A 16,839-nucleotide genomic window follows, 5' to 3' on the forward strand; every position below is an offset into this window, starting at 1 on the left:
ACTTAATTACAAATTAGAAAAAAATACAGCATTTTGTTTCTCGACTGACCGTAGTTTTTTTTTTTTAAAAAAGGCCTGTTTAATTACTGTTCACAAACAAAACTAATGTAAAACTCGATTACAAAATATAACCATGTGTTGTTACATACATGATGACAACTCAGCTGTACAGGAGTATCAGGTTTCAATCTTGTTTTTAATTGTGGTGGTGAGGCCATCTCTGTGTTGGCCCTTTAAGCTGGAGTCATTATATGGTTTCAGCTAACAGCCGGACAGACTGACCACATGCTGGGTCTGGATTGCCTAATGATGATGGGGTTGCTCAGTCTGCACTATTTTTAGCCAGCAGCAAAATAACTTTCAACATCAAGCCTTGAGAGCCAGACTATCTATTTCGAGAACCCCTGAATGCTAACGTCTTTGGGAATAATTAGCTTTGTGCGGCCATTTGTGAGAGCTTTCTTAAACTAATTAAAAATGACAGACGGACATTTTTATGAGTGTAAACCTTTTACATTTTTATTGCTTTTTACACACAGAGAAGGCAGATTAGTCAAAGAGTCCAAAGCCCATGTCTTCGTCTGACTCTTCAGATTCCTCTTTCTTCTCTTCCTTTTTCTCTTCCGCTGGAAAGACAAGACAGACAACAGTCAACACTACAGACAGATGTCTGCAAGAATTTTTAGCAGCACTGACACCCAATATAGTCATCTTTATTTTAGAGCTGCTAAATGCAACCACAGATTCATTTGTGAGGGCATCACAGTATTTGCAGTGCTATTGAAATACAATATTTGATAATGCCATGTAGAACTTAAAGCAATCCTACACATACAGAAAACATTCATTTATTAATTGAAGGTAAGAATGACACATACCAGCAGCAGGCGCAGCCCCGGCCCCAGCGGCCCCACCTGCAGCGGCAGGAGCCGCCACAGCACCACCTGCTGGTACGGAGGCTAACTTAGAGAGGCCTGTGGACAAAAGAAAGAAATGCAATTTTTAGCTATCTTTCATTTTGACATCTTGAAATCTTTGTTGTATGTTCACTGAGAGACCCTTACCTGAGTTCACTACTTCATTGATGTCTTTCCCATTCAGCTCACTGATGACCTGCAGAGAAATATGAGATTATTTTAAGCCACACAACATTTTCAGTTTTTCTAACTGCATTACATACACCGTTAAATGGCATACCTTGTTTAAGCGTTCGTCATCGGCCTCAATTCCCACGCTGCCCAAGATGGCCTTGATGTCCTTTGCAGTGGGGCTGGTGTTTCCACCGAGCGCAGCAAGGAGGTAAGCGGCCACGTAACGCATTCTGTAATAACAAGAGAGAGAACAAAATGACAGGTGAACAATTTGAGTGCAACTCTGCCAGTTACACAACTCTGACGCCAAGTCTGGGAGGGTAAAATAATGGAAAGACTCCAACTACAGAGGCTTTCCAAAACCTGCTGGAACGTTGCCTTCCATCCTTTTTTTTTTTTTTTTTTTAAATTGCGTTAAATACACCAAAAACTTTCAAGATAAATTGACAAAATAGTTCCTGTTTTAAAATCATGAGCTGCTTTTTCCTGTTTTATACCATTGTCAGTATGTTTGGGTTATGGACTATTGGATGGACACAACAAGCAGTGTGAATATGTCAACATGAACTCTTGTCAAGTGTGATGGGCAACTGTCCCAGATTTTGTGACATTTTCAAACGATTAACTGTGAAATATAAAACACTTAATAGACTTAGAAATGTTTTAAATAAGATGAGTAACAAATATAAAACAATAGTGTGTATATGAATGTTTGTTTGGGACTTTATGAAACAGTATATATTCTTGCTTGTTTCTTTCATCTGCATTGTATAGATCTAAAAAGATGTACAAAACTCTTACTGTAAAAGGGGTATCTGAAATAAGCTAAAGCTTCAGCCCACACCTTTTCGGTCAGCTTCACTTGCTTTGGTTTGTCACTGCTTAAAAAAAGTCCCGACTTATTACTGTTATCAGTATTTTTACTATTTCTTTTTTCCTTGTGTATATTTTATATAAGTTAGATATTGACCAAAATAAACTACGGCTATTACTACTAATATAACTGTTAATCAATAATGGATTCTTTTTTCAAATAGGGACTATTTTCATCATCAATTAATCTGATGATTATTATATGAATGTCTGGTTTGGGAATATAAAATGCACAATAATGGCAAGAAAGCCTCTCATCACAATCACCTAAAACCGAAGCTGACATTCAGATTGCTTATTTTGTTTGAGCGACAGTACAGACCCAAAGATGTTGTTTTTTTGACACACAGAAAACCAGGAATATTCAGATTTCTTAGTATTTCTTGACAATTAACTGTTAACTAACAAATTACATTCGCTCTCATGTGGTAAAATGTACAAAGTTGGCTGTAACTGTGTACGATAATTCTTAGACTAGTACAAGGATCTTTCCTAAAAAGGATCTAAATGTAGTATTGTGCCTGTATCTCACGTCATTGCTCACAATCACCACTGGGAGGCTCACAGTCTTTGCTTTGCTTTCCACATTCAGCAGGTTTATTTATAACTACAACAGTCATGTAAGGACATCCTGGTTTACGTATATCAAGTAAACACTGTTAGACATAACAATGCAGTTACACCAGAACCCCATGTTTAGTCAGAATACTGTATTTCTCTCTCTAATGAACGAGTGAACATGATAAGGGAGGAGCCCAGTCAGACGTTAGCTTAGCTTCCGTTAGCTGTTAGCATGTGTTGAGACGACGCTAACACCCCAACTACGTGAAGAATCAAAGGTCAGTGTTAAGAGTTGGTATTGTATCGTTTTCAGCGGTGCTTTCTAGTCCTCCAGCAATTTGGCATCTAACAACTGTGATACATATGATTTAGCGCGAACACAGACAGCATGGCGGACAGTGTTTTTCCTACAACGCCAACAGCCCTCCATTTCTGACAGCGGCTGCTGCTCCGGCAACGCGTCATATTTCAGGGATTAAAACCAGCAGTTACGAACATGTCGCATTAAACGCACAGCAAAACAACATGATATCTACATACACAGTTTAAATTGATTGAATATTGACTTACTTAAGTCTAAACAGACACGAAACGTCGGTCACGCTAGGAAATCCGGAAGAGGAAGAGGGAGGTACCGGAAGTTATAGAGCAGTGGAATGCGTGGATTTCATTGGTCCATTTGGATGACAGACATACCGATTAACATCAATGGGAGAAATCTGTCACATTTATCCCATTATTTACTGCAACTGTATTTAATATTAACCTGCAAATACAATATAGAATAGAGTATAATTAAATTCATTGTTTTATTTTATTATTATTTTTAGTATTGTGTGTTTTTATTATTGTAATGTGGTGCAATAAGATGATCTCCGCTGACCCTGGCAATAAAAACTGTAGAGGAGGATCTATTCACATCCTGTAGCTGAGTAAAAGTACAAATACCACACTGTAAAGATACTCTGTTACAAGTAGACTTGCTGTGATATACAGGTTTCAAGGTATGTTATGGTATAAAAGTTGACTGTTTTCATACAGTGTACATTTTCTTGAATTTTTACACGTACTTCCATAAACAAAATGGTTTCGAGTTTCAGTTATGCCAATAAAATGTTTGTTCAAAAAAAAATCACACTTTTATTTTCACTCTGACTGATCATAATATTAACTCTGTAAGACCATGATACCGCAATATTTTCTGAGATGGTTACTGTACCGTGAAAACCTCATACTGTTGCAACCCTAGTTACAAGTAAATGGCCTGCGCTGAAAATGTTACTTAAGTAAAAATATGCAAGTATAATAGGGAAAATGTACTTTAAGTATTGAAAGTAAAAGTACTCAATGCAGAAAAAAACAAAACTTGATTATTATACATCAAAGATAAAAGGTAAATCAGCAAAAATCTCAAATCTGAGAAGCTACAATAATAAATTGTCTTTTTTTTTCTGCATTTACAAATGACTGAACAAATATCAAAATTGTTGCCAAACTATTTTCTGTCAGTTGACTAAATGATCAATGAAGTAATTATTTCTGCTGCAGAAATTCTATACTGTTGAGTAGTTTAATTTATAATAAAGCATTATATTTTATTATGTCTTCATATGTTTTATATGCAAATTTCTTAAGTTAGATACTTGTAGAGGAGCAGAATGTATGGCATTTCCCTCTGAGATGTAGTGTAGTGAATAGAGTGCCATGAAAGGAAGATAAAGTACAAATACCTAAAATCTGTATTTGAGTACTTGTACTTAGTTACGTTCCACCTCTGTAAGTATGCAAGAGTATTTGTAATTTGTTTTTTCTTTTTTTTATTCCTTACCTTTTCTCCTCCCCTTACCTTCAGCCTTCTTGATTGAACATTTTCATTTGATCAGCACTCTATTTGTTATTGATATAAGGCAACCTGGCAGCTTGTAAATTAAGAAAAAGCTCCTCTCTAAAATTCCTACATCCATCATTTTGATTAAAATGTAGAGGTTTTGACAGCAAGATGTACCAAAATAGCAAAGTAACACATTAGGCAGCAGAATGGTCCCTTTTAGAATATAATATTATATTTTTGGATTATTATGACTGATGCACTTCTCCAGCATTGTAACATTGGAACTGGCCAGAATGGGTCTTATATTGCATTTTAATAACCTTCAAAGTAACTGGTAACTACAGATGTAACATAAAATATAATGGAGCAAAACTACAATATGTTCCTCTGAAGTAGAATTTAGAGTAACATGGAAATACTAAAGTAAAGTACAAATAGCTCACAACTGTATAGTATTTGAGTAAATGAGTAGAGGAGACTGATCATGTCAGAGCTCAGTTAAACTCCCTCACGATTATTTCTTGAATTCATTTAAAGGTCCAGTGTGTCGGATTTAAGGGGGGTATATGAGAAGAAATGGAACATAATATCATAAATATATTTTCTTTTATGTATGATCACCTGGAAATAAGAATCGTTGTGGTTTGTGACCTTATGAGCTGTTTACATCTACCTAGGGAGCTGGTCCTCGTCCACGGAGATTGCCATGTTGCACCGCCCTTTTTCTACAGTAGCCCAGATGGAGAAACCTAACACAGGCTCTAGATAGGGCCATTCACACTTCACAGCAGCCTCTCTGTGATGGGCAGTGTAGGAAAAAAACAGATTTTGTTTTTATGTGAAACTGCTTTATTCAGTGTTTTTACTGGTTTAAATCAACTGGTCTGTTTGTTTTGGAGAGGAAGAGACCTCTGTGGATAATTCAGCTCCTGGTAAAAACCTCCTGAACAATGAATATTGAAGGAATTTGAACTGGGAGAAGTTTCAGCTGGTTGCAATCTGCAATCCTCACTGCAAGATTCTACTAGATCCACCGAAATCTTACTCACTGGACCTTAAATTCTAAAATACTATATACTATACTATATAACAGCAACTTTTAATAAAAGAATAAAACCACAGGACCACAGGACAATCATCAGACGTTGGGGATGCTATAAAGCTTGTGTGCAGTACACTGTATGACAGAACAATAATTCGGTTAATTGCATACATTATTTATTTCCATTAATTCACCACAAAAAATGTCGTTCAGAAATCAGTAATACATTGCTGTTTTTGTAGTTACAATAGAAGAGCTATGACTTAAATCCTTACTGAGCATTTGTAACACCACATGTGCCTAAAACATTGTAGAAAACACTAAAAAAAAAAAAGCTCTATTAACAACCTACAATTCCAACAGCTCCTCCTGTTTCTGCTGGGTGAAGAGCCAGTCGTACAGAGAGACCACCGAGTCTGACACCAACTGTGCAATCTTATTCACGTTTGTGACGTACCACACTTTATAGGCACATTCTCCCACTAACATGAGCAAAAAAATGATCAAGACCCCAAGGAAGATGCGGTCCATATAATAGTTTGCCTTTTCTCTGAAGGTCCACTGGTCCCAAGGAAGCGCACGCCGGGCTTCACAGTATTTTCCAAAGTGTAGCAAGGCTGTCTGCTCGTCATCCAGCTCCTCCTCCGGAGATTCCAGGTCCTGGACACCCTCCGGTGTGTCCGTGTCAGCCATCTTAGTTTGGTTTGATCCTGCAAAATAAGTTTTTTAGTTGATAAAAAAGGGATTGGATAAAAGTATTGATTTTGGAAACTTAACCTCCTGCGACCCTGCGTCCTCATATGAGAACATCAAATTTTTTGGATGGCTGCACCTTATTCTTCATTCTGCTTAACTTGGACCTGTTGTCCTTGTTTGTGCACACTTTTATGTGTCATCTAGTGGTAGCAAGAGCACAAGACACTAAAAACAAGATGGTGGCTTTTTCTGCCAAATCAGTCTGCAGTCAATCCCGACACAAAAAGTGTACAATGTTCAAAATCTGATCGAATTATATGGTTGAAACTTGTTTATTTATGCTTGATATAGCTTGATATTTGATATAGAATACAAATTTGACCAATTTTAGGAACAAGCTAAAACCCTGCTTATTAGAAAGTACTCATTTGAGGACACTGGGACCTTTGTATTATCACAGCATTAGGTGCGACAGACTGTTCTTACAGACAAAAAAGGACATTTCTAGCTTGGAGATGTACCAGGGAAAATTTTGTTTAATTTTGTTTTTGTAAAGCCATGTTCAGGCATTGAAATTAACAGCTTTAGACGTGTCAGTGAAGATTCTCAGACATCCAGGTCAAGGCAATCTTAAGGGCCATATCCTAGGCAACTAGACTTTCTTGAGTTTCTTGAGCAGAGGAGGTGGCCTATGACACCACTTATCACCCACCTACAATGCAGTCTTGGGATCCTTCCCCAGACGACTTAATACCTATCCACACCTCGACAAATCTGACCCGAACAACACACGATGGCCAGATGGGTCAACAACTCATGTGACCTCAGCGACTCTTTAAGGGTTCACACCCACATAGAGTTTAAAGTCTGCGACTCTGCACCAGTCCGTTAGAACTTTCCAAGCTTTTTGGATGAAACGTCTTCAAGAAACTCAAGCAAGTCCAGTTGCCTACAATATAGCGCTTAAGATATCAGTTTTGGACTTGAACAGTGACCCCTAAGCTATAGAGTTACAGAGCATTGAACGTATGTTGCATTACTTGCAATTTTGTTTTTGCACAACAATTTTCAGGCACTGAAATTAACAGTTTTATATTTTGTTGCACACTTGTGACAAACAAAAAAACAAACCCAATGTCCCCATATGAGCACCTCTTGTTTTCAAATACTACCTACTGCTTAGTTTTTATTATACTTTCCAGGTCCTAGTTATCCTAAATAGCTAGGAGACATTGAAACAAAAGCTTGGGTCTCAGGAGGTTAAGATCTTAAAGTTTCACAATCTTTGTTTTGCAGCTGTTTTAGGATAAATGTGAACAGTCTTACCTCAGAGAAGATTAGTTTAAGATGAAGATAAGATGAACACACCAAATAGAGAGTCTGCTACACCATGCTTGTGCCCCTCAGCGTTTGGTAGGCCACCAGCCACAGAAGTGTGCACTGTGAAGACGGTAAATGCCGGGATGGTTACGCAGCGTGTCCCTCACTAAGACGAAGGCTGGGGATTAGGCCACACTCAGCAGTTTCAAATCCCTCATCAAGGATGAAGGTGACAGATGGTAAAATACGTATGGTGAGGGAGGGACAGACAGAGATAGATAGATAGATAGATAGAGAGTAAAGGCTTCAAATGTCATGTTCATGTGAAACTGTTCAACCCTACAAGTCTCAGGTGGGTACATCACTCCTGCCAGGTGAATGTACATAAATATAAGAAGGATAAATGTATCTGTGGGCCTTGTCACATCAAATATACATATCAAATGACAAAAAATTTAAACATGTATTCTAAACCAGATTAGACCTCTTTTCCTTAAGTATTAAGTTCTGCTGGTGGAGGAACAGAATTGTGACATGGCCTGAAACCAGGCAGAAGTCAAACTGATGACCAAGCAGAAGTGGCTCAGCTTTAGCAGAAGCTTTAGCTTTAGAGTTGGAATAAATCACTTCACCATAATGCTCTTTGGGTAATTTGCTCAAATGCTTCAGAGGCTTTTCAACACCCTGCCACAGCCAGTGAAATATGGCTGAAACCAGCTGAATTAGCTGAAAAAATGCCTGCATCCTGTGATAAAGACTAATGACTGGACTGCTTTGATGTTGCCAGAGTTTTGTTCATTTGCTTTAGTGGCTTTATTGGTCATTTGCATTCCAGGCAGGGCCTCGTGTCTGCTCTTTGTACTGAATGGTTTTTCCGTCAATCATAAAATTTCAGAACACACTGTACTCCCTCCCCTCCCATTCTGACTCTTCTGCTTTGGTTTACGTGACTACCCAAGCGTCCGATGTAGACGTGTGCAAATTAATCGAATTTAATTTTTAGCCGTGCTGCGTGGCTCTGTGCGGCAATATTGGTCTCTTGGTCAGTCGGTCCACCACTGTGGTCCAGCTTAAAGGTTATATTTATAACATTTTTATGTAGATGAACAATGTTTAGCTTTTAGGATTATTGCTTTTCCAAAAAACATACTGTGAATTAATCATTAAAATTTTTTTGAGGGGTCAAAATTAATGTTTTGTTTACCTCTGTGTAACCGTAGTTGGGAACATGTTGGCTTACTAACATTGAATTAGCTTGGCTCATGCTGGTAACTAACTTCTAGCAGAGGCAGAGGGAAGGATGGTCAGGTGTTCGGGTGCTGTTCACTAACAATGGCTTTATTGCAGTCTTCACTGCTTATCTAGACAGTTCCTTCTGCCGACTATCATCATTCTTTACCGTCTCTACCGTCTTCACCATGACACCCCAAAAGAGCTGCTTCCCTCCATATACACCATGAAGTACATGTCACACACTAACAGGTTACCCACAACGTCACCACCCTTAGAGGGGAAGAAGGTTGAGCTGGTAACAATTGGTATCACGTGGTATCTTGGTGTCATCGGCGATCAAATCTTCATTTAGCATACTCAACAACTTTGTTAAAGGTTGGCATAAAGTTTAGTACAGACATGTATGGTGCCCAGAGAATGAATCCTAATAGATCAGTGATCTACTGATTTTTCAACCTGGTCTCACTCTGAAGTCCTCGAAATCCAGTGCTTGGGCAATGACTTGCAGTGTCAGACACTGACGAAAAAGCAGTTCTTTAGTATCGGCATGATTTGCGGCTGGTCGCTGTTCTAGTTTAATGATGCTTGGTGGCATTGGGGAGACACGGTGGGACAAGAACGAAAGTTAAGGTGGCGAAAGTCAAAGTAGGATGGGTGGTTGCTCAATCCTTAACACATGTTTTTGTTGCCTAAACCCAACCATGAAAAAAAAAACATCAATTCGCGTTGTTGTACTGACATGGTGCGTTTATTTTGAAAGAGATTAAAAACGGTAAACAGTAAATTTCCTGTGAAAATGGAAGTGTATTTTGAAAGAGGATGATGCATGTATCAGGCAGAACTTGACATGGTGCTCCAGAACGTCAACAACCAACCTACCCAGGGTACTTTTCATGTTATTATCTGGACGTCCATGACCCAGCAACGATATGTGATGAGGTCAGAGTGAGAATGTGTTGGACTTTTCTTCTTGCACCACCAGCAAGTTTTCACTTAACTAGTAAGATAACTCAGCGTCTCCAGGATCACTTGTCACGATATTTGATACAGACCATCATGTTCCCCTTCCGATGAAATGTGGTAACTTTGCTGATCCTTTGAGATTTCATCCGTCACCATCATGAAGTCAACATTTGTCAAATACTACAAAACTTTTGTTTATTGCTACTTACTTACTGAAATAGGCAATGCAGTAACAGAATCTTGATTCATATTTGATCACCGCTGCCTAGTTTGGCAGTGTTGACCACAGTTCACAAGCACTGATTGAGATTATTGACGGCTGCGTTAGAGACTCCTCGGTTCTGATTGGTTGTATTTGTTCACATATGGTATGCAACAGGCTCACATACCATAACCACAGAGTAGGTTGATTTCCACTGACTTCCAAAACGACCTATAAGACCGGCCCCAAAAAGGCATATTACGGTTCTGATGGTGGCAGTTTTAGACACGTCCTTAATGTCATGAAATGGTCGCAGCTCTGCTCCATAACAAAACTGTGTGGTTAGATTTAGGAAATACATCATGGTTTGGCATTAAAAAAGTACTTTTGTGACTAATGGAACATGCTGTATTTCACGTGACATACCTCACATACAACAGGTCACATACGTCACTAGCGTAGCATGCTAAAAAAACCTAGCAGTGTTCATTTTGGCAGATGTTTTAGACTTAGTCTTAGTCCTGAGACAAAAGTTCTTATTAGTTTTCGTCACATTTCAGTTTTAGCCTTAATAGTTTTAGTAATGAAAACTCGAAACTTTCTAGTCGTTGAAAATTAATGACATTTTAGTCAATATGTTTTCTTTATCTTTAAACTAATACAGTTAGGCTTATTCATGTATCAGAAATTAAATCAAGGTGACAGTTTGTATAGAAATTTCATGTAGACAGTTTTTTTCTACAACTAAAAATGATTTCTACACACTTACAAACTGTCATTTCTGCAGCAGTTTTTGATAGGTTAATGGGGTGATATTCAAGCACACACTCATCATTTGAAAAGCTCAATGTCTCTCAATTTATGCTCTCAAAAACTTTGACACCACAAGGAACTAGTCTAAGACAACTAGGATTTGTACCCAGGTTCATTGAAAACTCCAACCTATCAATCTCACTGTTAAGAAGTAGATATACAAGTAGATAGATAACTTATTTAAAGCCAGAATTTTTTTATTAATCTGCAATATGTCAGTCTGGAGTTTTAAACTCATGTCCTCTCAGAGTTGGTGATTAAAAACTAAACTTTCATCTCTGTCAGAGAAAACTCAGCTACACTCACAGATAACTGAGCCTTCTGCCTGTCAAACAGCATCAACCCATAAACCTTCCTGAGACAGTCTGGACTGAGTGGAGTGCTGAAGGGATCAGATGTTGCTCCACTACCATTCAGCAGCTTATAAGTGGAGCTGCTAACAGCCACCACTGCAACTTAAACTCCACAAATCCATTTAACACTTCCACCATCCACAGTCAGACACACACGGCTGCTTATTTACTGCTGAATTACAGCTCGCAACTCGCACCAACGGTTGACGCTGCTCCAGTGTGAATGTTTTTGCTGGCAAGCGAAACATCCTGGCACAAACTATTTACTGGAGTTTGCCAGCCTGTCACTCATGTGGCATTTGAAGATAATTGCAAGCACAGCCATTCTCTGTATTCAGCATCCAACAGCCCACCACTAACGTTTTTGTCATAGATTTTGTCTTTGCTTATATTATCAAGATCTATTTTTACCTTAGACCCATGCACCACCCCTGCCACCCATCCTAGAGGGACTTCTTTAATATTTGTACATTTTTACACGGACTGTCACTTTTTATGCTGCAACACTTATCCTATTCTCCTGTAATATTACTACAGCTACTAAGGGGCGCCACCTTGCAGTAAACATAAATATAGGTCATAATAACTGCTTGCACAATTGACCTATGCTGTCGTTTTTTGGTGAGAGCGGGCAGGTGGTGAGGCCATTAGAAGCACTACAAGGCAATAGAGTGGGCAGAGGAAAATGATTTTTTGCCCACAGAGTTACTAACTGCAGCTTTAACTTTATGTAAATGTGAAATAAAAACTGTAACATTAGTAATGGAATGAAGAAGCGATATGTTTTTATTTCTCGTGAATTTACCAACAAGCTTTCTGAACATGAAATATTTGTTGCATCACTCATTATGTTGATGTATAATTCAATATGAATCAAGGAAGCATTAAGTGAAGACGAAATAATGCAGGGTAATGGGGACATTATTTTTCTCTTGATTGCAGGCTCGTTTTCTTAAAATGTAGTGTTGAAGAAACGTGAAAGAGTCAGATATGAACTTGTCCCGTGACTCAGTAGAGTGCATTGCTTTCGTTGGTTAATGGAGTGATATTCCAAACATGACCTCATCCCGTGAGTGTCACTGTTGCACCGTTTCATTTTAAGCCATGTCCGCAGGAGTGCTGCAGTTCTTTGTTACAAGTTTACATCCACTTTCTCAGTCAGGGCTGGTGTGCTAGTGGGGCATGGAGTTGGCTCTGTGGGTTTACATAACACGCAGCGACGAGTGATCTGGATGACTGTCATGCGGAACCGCTTTATCCTGAATGCATAAACCATTGGGTTGAGCGCCGAGTTCACATGCGACATGAAAATGCCTACGTACAGGGCAAACTTGGGTATGGTACACTTGGGGCAGAAGAAGGTGATGCAGTTCATGATGTGTATCGGCAGCCAACACACAGCAAAGAGGAAGACCACCAACGCCAGTGATTTGGCCAGCTTCAGCTCCTTCCGATAGTATCTGTCTCCGTCACATGTGGCTTCAGCGCGCCGGTTAAGCTGTCGCCGGATCACCCTAAAGATCTCCCCGTAGAGGGCGATCATTATGGACAGTGGTACCACCACCCAGCCGAAGAAATTGAAGTACACCATGTAGTCCATCCTCATGACCGTGGTGAATTCACACACAATGTTGCTGGAGCTGCTGAGGTTTCCTTGAACATCAAGGTTATTCCATCCGATCATCGGAACCAGCCCAGTGAGGAAGGAGAGGATCCAACACAGACAGACGACCACATATGCCCTCCTCTGGGTCACTATGGTGCTGTACCTGAGTAATTAGAAAACAAGCAAGGTCTTTAAATCACCCAAATGCCCACATACGTACTGCACATTGGATTTCTTTCAACAAATGCCAGTCCATAGATTGATATCCATAGATCCATAGATCTTAACTGACAGCTTTTGACATCAGGATCCAGCTGATAAAGAAAAAGTAGTATGGGCAACTGCCAGAATCCCATAACAAACTGTGCTTATGTCAGTTATTTAGGCAGACAGGGACATTTTCATTTGCTTAAAAGCTTCTGATGTCCAGCCCATTGATTTACATTAAACCAGACAACAATATAGCACCATGTCAGACATCAACACTGAGACTGCCTCCTCGTAATTGAGTCCCATATTTAGCTCTCTGATGCTAAAAGCAATAACAAGGAGACTACAATCACTACAATGGATTGTTCTCAAATATTCTTGGGGCGGCTTTAGAAAGTAAGATTATCAGAAAATCTATATTTTTTAAAGCGATCTAAGGCGTATTTGTAATTTTGGGTAATATAAATAAACTTACATGGCTGGATTTGACTTGTATGGGAAGGAATACATGTCGTGTATGAATTTAGTTCTGATGATATCATTCTTGTGAATGAACAGCACTTATGTCATCATATTTCAGAGCCTATTTTTATCAGTAAAGCTGCAACAGACTGGAACAGGCAATTACAACCAGTCAGGGATTATGCTGACATCAACTTCCTATTGCTCTCAGTTATGAATATTTTATCGGTCTGACCGTAAACAGGCTGTCGAGAACTATTTTGATTGATACTGTAATATTTTTCATCCAACACTATCTTAACCACACCAATCCCTGATGTCTTTTAATCTGTCAGGGACAACCTAACTACACCTTTCAAACAAGAGTATAACCAGTTGGTTTTAAAACAGTTCCTCACCTGGTGGGAATCTTGACCCGCAGATATCGGTCGATGGCGATGGCCAGCAGGGAGAGGATGGAGCTCTGGGTGATGATCAGCAGCAGGCAGGAGAGGAAGAGGCAGGTGTAGAACTGAGTGTTAAACTCCAGACTGATGACAATAGCCAGGGGGATGACCAAAACCCCCACAGCGATATCAGCCACGGCCAGAGATACGATGAAGCAGAAGGTGGTGTTGCGGAGAGCCCGGTTCACACACACAGCCAGCACCACTAGCACATTCCCCACTACAGAAGCCAGGGCTATGGCTGTCTCAATGGAGATGTACATCATGTCCACATGTTCCCGACGCTTGATCCCAGGAGAGGAAGACATTTTTACTACTTACGCCTACTGTTATTCAGTTAAAAAAAAAATCACTATTGGATGTTGAAACTTCTTGCCTCCACTTTGAGTGCTGCTTCTCCCATTATGTTTAATCTCAAGCTGAAAGAAGTCTACTTTTTCTCTTTGCTACATTCACACAACGAGTAGCCCTTGTGCTCCTGAAGGGATGCTGAACGATTCATCCTCAGCATGTTGTTCAAGCTTTGCACAGAACTGGATACCAGAGCATCACCACTCTACATCCTTACTTGCTCTCCCTCTCGGTCACTCTCTCACGACTCTGGAGAAACAGGTCATAAAATCGAGGGGAGGGACTTTGCTTTCTGCTTTCTGCAGCACCCTGCAGCAATAGTTTTGCACACATTATGAGTGTGGTTTTTGAGAGGCACTTATGTAATGATAGGCAGGATGCAGTGAGAGTGTTAATAATAGTGATGATGAAGATTGATGAGCATTAGAGCTGATTATATCATATTACAAATTTATTCATGTCAGCATGAGACTGTGATAAAAGATATGCTCGAGAAATAAGAGTCAATATTACAGTTTGTAAAGCAGACGGCACAGATGTTTCATTTTTCGGCCGCAAAATGTCCAGCTCATTACAATTCTTTATTTAATAAACTTGAGGGATGCTTAAGTCATAGGCAGCCTGGTCTCACTTCCAGGGTGTCAGAATTGGCTTGGGCAGTGTCCCTGTCATTATTATACTGACAAACAACAAGAAAAGCAACAAACACCGAACTTTGACCCAGGATACTGGTGTTTGTGTCCAACAAACAACAGCAGCAGCTCATGCATTTGTGCCACTCAAAGCCAAGCTGTTTTTTGTGACTTCCATGATAGTGATGCCGTAACAAAGTGGTTTTGTTACAGCCAACTCAGTCTTTCCACCATGTTTGTGCCACTTAAAGCTGAATGTTTGGTAGCGACATGCCGCTGCACATTTCCAGCCACGTTTGTGCCACTCAGGTCTGAGTGTTGTTTAGCAACATCTGATAATTTTCCTAACCATAATGAAGTAGCTTTGTTACCTGAACGTCACCGCTGACCCTGTCTTACTGCCACATGTGTGCCAATCAGTGCCAAGTGTTTTGAATAGCGACACACTGCTGCCTTTCCAATGGGAGCCACAACATTTTCCTAACCATAAGCAATTAGTTTTGTTGCCTAAACCCATCTGTCAGTCCTGGCCCCTGGTATCAGTTTAGTCATGCCAGGGCTTCTTTCTAAGCAGCAAAATATCCTGAGTAAGGATGAGAACATGTTGCTCATAGTTATCTTAAAGAATGTATGGTGGCCAATTTATTATCTAACTTTTTTAACTCTCAAAAATCCAGCATTATTAGACCCTGTCGTGATGACAGTTTTTACTGTGTGACACTGTGGAGGCCTTGTTGCACTTATTACCAAGTTTCCTATGTGTGTGTTGATGCTTAGAGAATGCAAGTTAACAATAAGGACGTTCTTAATTTTATGTATGATGTTGATTCTTTCACTAATTGATGTTTGGTATTTAGCCTTTCCATTGCACATGGATAATGTAACCTACTCCTATTTTAGATGGTTTCTCTATAGCCCCTTTTACACTGCCAGATTTTCCACGAATGTTGGGCCATTTTGCCAGCAAGCAGCAAGTGTTTAGACACACAGAGCCGGATTGGCAAGTTGATCTGAGGTGCCTCGTAGGGTAGTCATATTGGCGGAACCTTTTTGGTTTAAAAAGGCCAAGGCGGTCTGCCGCCACAGGAGGGGCTGTTGATGACGCTGCACGTGCGCCCCACTGGCGGTGGATAAACAGGAAACAGCTGATAGCAGGAATTAGCGAGCAGCTAGTAGCAAGAGGGAAACGCAAACCTGACAGACACTGTAAAGATGAGCAACTGGGGAGACAAGGAATTACGCGCCCTCCTTGTCCTCGCAAACGAAGAGGCCATTAACTGTCAAATGACGGGGACGGTGAAGAATGGGCCAACTTACGAGAGAATAGCCGAAGGACTGACCAGCCACAGCTTCCCTCCCACGTCACTGTTTACATCACACGCTGAGCTACATGTTTTGTTACTTGCTCACGCCCCCCATTGCACCGAAAAAGGCGCATTCTGTATAAACAAAAGTAGGTAGGCGGCATTTTGCTGCACCCCCCGATTTTGTTTTTATACTGCCAATGCTGAAAGAAGACTGATTGGGCTTTCCTGCAAATTGCACAATTCCTATCTAAAAAGGGCTATTGTTACAAAACTGTCTGCCTGATGAAGGTCCAGTCACCGAAACATTGCAGCATTAAAGTCATTATTTTGCAAGTTAGACAGTGTGCGGGTGTCTTTTCTACATGTGACGACATGGCTCCAAGAAGTCCCCGCCCCTGACTAAAATGTAGTCTGGCCAGAACACCTCGTGAAAACCACAACTTGCCATTTTGAAACTTCTGTTTTTGCGCAGACTAACCTGTAATATAATTTGTTAATTGAGAAGTGAGTTTTAAAGGTGCTGGGAGCTACTGAGGTTGTTTTCCCTGCGCCAAGTCCTCCCAGTATGCTAAGCTAAGCTAATCAGTTAATAGCTGTAGCCTTATATTTATTGGACCGCTGTGAGATGGGTATTAATCCTCTCATCTAACTTGCATTAGAGCAGTTCCCAAAATGTTCAACCACCTCATTTAAGGGAAGCAATCTGTGCATTTCACTACACTAATTAGGGACATTAATGCAAACCAATGATATAAATATTTTATTAGTGTTTTGAAAGGTGGATTCAGCCTGTGTCATGAGGGTCAACTGTTGTTAGAATTGAAGTCTTCTCTTGTCTTAAGGATAA

At 39.9% G+C, this 16,839-nt stretch overlaps 2 protein-coding genes and 1 long non-coding RNA gene across 3 annotated transcripts; all 3 read right to left on the bottom strand.

Annotated features, from left to right (window-relative positions):
• Positions 1–491: 491 nt before the first annotated feature.
• On the bottom strand, positions 492–3,220 carry rplp2a (ribosomal protein, large P2a). Its single transcript, XM_033626050.2, has 5 exons — positions 3,096–3,220; positions 1,198–1,321; positions 1,065–1,113; positions 879–974; positions 492–626 (listed from the first exon to the last, which is right to left on the bottom strand). The coding sequence occupies exons 2-5, from the start codon at positions 1,318–1,320 to the stop codon at positions 550–552; spliced, it is 345 nt and encodes a 114-aa protein (XP_033481941.2). The 5' UTR covers position 1,321; positions 3,096–3,220; the 3' UTR covers positions 492–549.
• Positions 3,221–5,552: 2,332 nt separating this feature from the next.
• On the bottom strand, positions 5,553–7,557 carry LOC117257510 (uncharacterized). Its single transcript, XR_004501702.2, has 2 exons — positions 7,421–7,557; positions 5,553–6,108 (listed from the first exon to the last, which is right to left on the bottom strand). It is a non-coding gene; the product is annotated as an uncharacterized LOC117257510 (long non-coding RNA).
• Positions 7,558–11,738: 4,181 nt separating this feature from the next.
• LOC117257406 (adenosine receptor A1) lies at positions 11,739–14,263 on the bottom strand. The gene is made up of 2 exons (XM_033627582.2): positions 13,655–14,263; positions 11,739–12,747 (listed from the first exon to the last, which is right to left on the bottom strand). Exons 1-2 carry the CDS (start codon positions 14,008–14,010, stop codon positions 12,111–12,113), a joined length of 993 nt encoding a protein of 330 aa, XP_033483473.1. The 5' UTR covers positions 14,011–14,263; the 3' UTR covers positions 11,739–12,110.
• Between the last annotated feature and the right edge of the window lie 2,576 nt (positions 14,264–16,839).

This window comes from Epinephelus lanceolatus, chromosome 1 (assembly GCF_041903045.1).
Source record: "Epinephelus lanceolatus isolate andai-2023 chromosome 1, ASM4190304v1, whole genome shotgun sequence".
Lineage (NCBI taxonomy): Eukaryota > Metazoa > Chordata > Actinopteri > Perciformes > Serranidae > Epinephelus > Epinephelus lanceolatus.

What these genes read in the sequence shown, in the direction of transcription:
- rplp2a (XM_033626050.2), bottom strand. Translation starts at nt 1,320, where the DNA reads ATGCGTTACGTGGCCGCTTACCTCCTTGCTGCGCTCGGTGGAAACACC. An exon ending in ATGACGAACGCTTAAACAAG is followed by an intron (nt 1,114 to 1,197) that starts GTATGCCATTTA and finishes ATTTCTCTGCAG; the next exon opens with GTCATCAGTGAGCTGAATGG. An exon ending in CAATGAAGTAGTGAACTCAG is followed by an intron (nt 975 to 1,064) that starts GTAAGGGTCTCT and finishes TTTTGTCCACAG; the next exon opens with GCCTCTCTAAGTTAGCCTCC.
- LOC117257406 (XM_033627582.2), bottom strand. Translation starts at nt 14,010, where the DNA reads ATGTCTTCCTCTCCTGGGATCAAGCGTCGGGAACATGTGGACATGATG. An exon ending in CGGGTCAAGATTCCCACCAG is followed by an intron (nt 12,748 to 13,654) that starts GTGAGGAACTGT and finishes CTAATTACTCAG; the next exon opens with GTACAGCACCATAGTGACCC.